The following is a 3,339-nucleotide window of genomic DNA, read 5'->3' as shown; positions in this document are numbered from 1 at the left end:
GACCCCCCCAAAAAGGGCCCCACCTCAACAGGACCCCCCAAAAAGGGACCTCACCCCAATTTGGGGTCATTAAAGCATAAAACTGCCCCCCACCCCCCAATTTTGGTGCCTCCATCCAGGTGAAATCAGAGCGTGCCGCCGGTTCTCGGAAGTGGTGCCGGCGGCGCGGGTTGGAGGAGCACCGGCTCTACGAGGCCGCCAACCTCCGGCGCCAGTTCCAGGTGGGTCGTGGGTCCCCAAAACCACCCCGTTTTACCCCAAACCCACTTCATTTTTGGCTTCGTGTCACCCAAATCCGCCCCATCCCACTCCCTATCACCCAGTCCCACCCCAAAATTGCCCCAGATCACCCAACCCTACCCCAAATCCACCGAATCCTACCTGAATCCCACTCCATCTCACCCCAAAATTGCCCCAAATCCACCCAATCCCACCCCAAAATTGCCCAAAATCACCCAATCTCACCGCAAATCACCCAACCCTACCCCAAATCCACCAAATCCCACCTGAATCCCACCCCAGTCTTAGCCCAAAATTGCCACAAATCGCCCAATCCCACCCTGAAACAACCCAATCTCACCCCAAAATTGCCCTCAAACCATCCAATCTCACCCCAAAATTGCCCCTAATTGCCCGATCTGACCCCAAAATCACCCAACCCCACCCCAAATCCACGAAATCTCACTCCAAAACTGTCCAAAACCACCCAATCTCACCCCAAAATTGCCCCAGACCGCCCCATCCCTCCCCAAAATCACCCAATCTCACCCCGAAATCACCCAATCTCACTCCAAAATTGCCCAGAATCACCCAGTCCCACCCCAAAACCACCCAATCTCACCCCAAAATTGCCCCAAACCGCCCCATCCCACCTAAAAACCACCCAATCTCACTCCATAATTCCCCAAAATCACCCAGTCCCACCCAACCCCACCCCAAATCCACCCAATCTCACCCCAAATTTGCCCGAAACCACCCAATCTCACCCCAGAACTGCCCAAATCACCCAATCCCACCCCAGAACCACCCAATCCCCCCCCAAATCCACCCAAATCACCGAATCCCACCCAATCCCCCCCACGAAACCCCCCCATTTTTGCCACCCAATCCCACCCACAATTCTGACTCATCCCCTCTCTCCCCCCACACCCCACCCCGCTTCCAGGAGCTGCTCCGGGACCACCACCTCGTGGAACCCCCCACCAGCGACCCCAGGACCCCCACCCAACGCCGGCAGCGCCGCGCTTTGCACCGCCTCTACCGCTCCCACCGCGGCACCGAGTCCCGACCCCGCAAAGTGCTGAGGCTGCGCCACGGCACCGCCGCGTCCTCGGGGGGGGAGGAAGAGGAGGAGGAGGAAGGGGGGTCCCGGGAACGCGGCGTGGACATCCAGGTGAGGGCTTGGGGGGGAGAAATCTTGGGGTTTTGTTTGGGGGGTGGGGGGCGAAATCCGAAATCTGGAGTTGGGCTAAATCTGGAATCTTTGTTTTTTTTTGGGGGGGGAAATCTTAAATCTGGAGTTGGAGTTTTGGGGGATGGATCCTGAATCTGGAGTTGGAGTTTCGGGGCTAAATCTGGAATCGGGGCTTCATTTTTGGGGGGAGAAATCCTAAATCTGGAGCTGGAGTTTTGGGGCTGAATCCTAAATCTGGGCTTTGTGTTTTGGGGAGAAATCTCAAATCTGGTGTTGGACGTTTGGGTGAAATCCTGAATCTGGAGTTGGAGTTTTGGGGCTAAATCTGGAATCGGGGCTTCATTTTTGGGGGAGAAATCCTAAATCTGGGGTTGCAGTTTTGGGGGAAAGGATTTTTGGGCTCAGTCCCCCCTCAAGATTTGGGTTTTTGGGGCCAAATCCCATGGCAAGATTTGGTGGTTTTGGGGCTGATTCTCTAGTGTAGGATTTATGTTTTTGGGGCTCAATCCCCCTTCAAGATTTGGGTTTTTGGGTCCAAGTCCCACCTCAAGATTTGAGTTTTGGGGGGATTGAATCCCACCTCAAGATTTGGCTTTTTGGGGCTCAATTTCCCCTCGAGATTTGGGTTTTTTGGGGCTTAATCCCACCTCAAGATTTGGGTTTTTTTGGGGCCAAATCCCCCCTCAAGGTTTGGGTTTTTTGGGGCTCGATCCCCCCTGAAGATTTGGGTTTTTGGGGGCTCGATCCCACCTCAAGATTTGGGTTTTTGGGGGATTGAATCCCACCTCAAGATTTGGGTTTTTTGGGGCTAAATCCCCACTCAAGATTTGGGTTTTTGGGGCTCAATCTCCCCTCAAGATTTGGGTTTTTGGGGGATTGAATCCCATCTCAAGATTTGGGTTTTTGGGTCCAAGTCCCGCCTCAAGATTTGGGTTTTTGGGGCCAAATCTCATGTCAAGATTTGGGTTTTTGGGGCCAAATCTCATGTCAAGATTTGGGTTTTTGGGGCCAAGTCCCCCCTCAAGATTTGGGTTTTTTGGGTCCAAGTTCCACCTCAAGATTTGGGTTTTTGGGGGATTGAATCCCACCTCAAGATTTGGGGTTTTTGGGTCCAAATCCCACCTCAAGATTTGGGTTTTTTGGGCTAAACCCCACTTCAGGATTTGGATCTTGGGCCCTAAACCCCACCTCAAGATTCATTTTTTTGAGGCCGAATCCCTTCTGTCAGAGTTGACTTTTTTTGAGGGGGCCGAATCCTCACCTCCAGGTGTCATTTTTTTTTTGGGGGGGGGGGTTGTTTCAATCCCTCCAGGACGTGAAGTTCCAGCTGCGGCACGACGTGGCGGAGCTGCAGGCAGCATCCAGCTCCATCCTGAGCCCATCCCACCTCTCCCTCCTCAAACTGGTGCTGTGCCGGGGGCTGTACCCCCAGCTCGCCGTCCCCGACCCCCTCAACGAGAGCCGCAAGGATTCCGACCAGGTACCCCCCAAATATCGATGCCTTTCGAGGTGAAGGGAGGGGGAGGATTCCTTTTTTCCTCTCCATCCACTTAAAATGAAGGGTTTTTTGGGGGGGGTTTGCTCTTTCTGCAGATTTTTCACACCAAGAGCAAGCAAGGCATCGCGCTCCACCCCACCTGCGTCTTCGCCACCAGCCCTGAGCTGCTGCACACGCGGGAGCGGACGGAGCGCGGCGGCAACAACGGTTGGGGATCGATCATGGGGGTTTGGGGCCCATATTTGGGGTTTTTTGGGTCACTCGTGGGTGTTCTGGGGTTTTTTTGGGTCACTCATTGGTGATATTTGGGTTTTTGGGTCACCCGTTGGCCGTAATATTGGGGATTTTGGGTCACCTGTTGACGATTTTGGGTATTTGGGGCCATTCATTGGCGATATTTGTTTTTTTGTGGGTCACTCATTGATGA

General features: G+C 53.8%; 1 protein-coding gene across 1 annotated transcript in view; it reads left to right on the top strand.

Moving 5' to 3' along the window:
• The window catches only part of DHX34 (DExH-box helicase 34), a 26,639-nt gene that overhangs the window by 10,884 nt on the left and 12,416 nt on the right, over positions 1-3,339 (top strand). The window contains exons 4-7 of the mRNA XM_021382889.1: positions 84-221; positions 1,166-1,393; positions 2,727-2,894; positions 3,008-3,119. Coding sequence (XP_021238564.1) covers positions 84-221; positions 1,166-1,393; positions 2,727-2,894; positions 3,008-3,119 — 646 coding nt within the window. The remainder of the gene's footprint in view (positions 1-83; positions 222-1,165; positions 1,394-2,726; positions 2,895-3,007; positions 3,120-3,339) is intronic.

This window comes from Numida meleagris, unplaced genomic scaffold (assembly GCF_002078875.1).
Source record: "Numida meleagris isolate 19003 breed g44 Domestic line unplaced genomic scaffold, NumMel1.0 unplaced_Scaffold307, whole genome shotgun sequence".
NCBI classification, from domain to species: domain Eukaryota; kingdom Metazoa; phylum Chordata; class Aves; order Galliformes; family Numididae; genus Numida; species Numida meleagris.
This window is presented reverse-complemented; position numbering and strand designations above follow the sequence as displayed.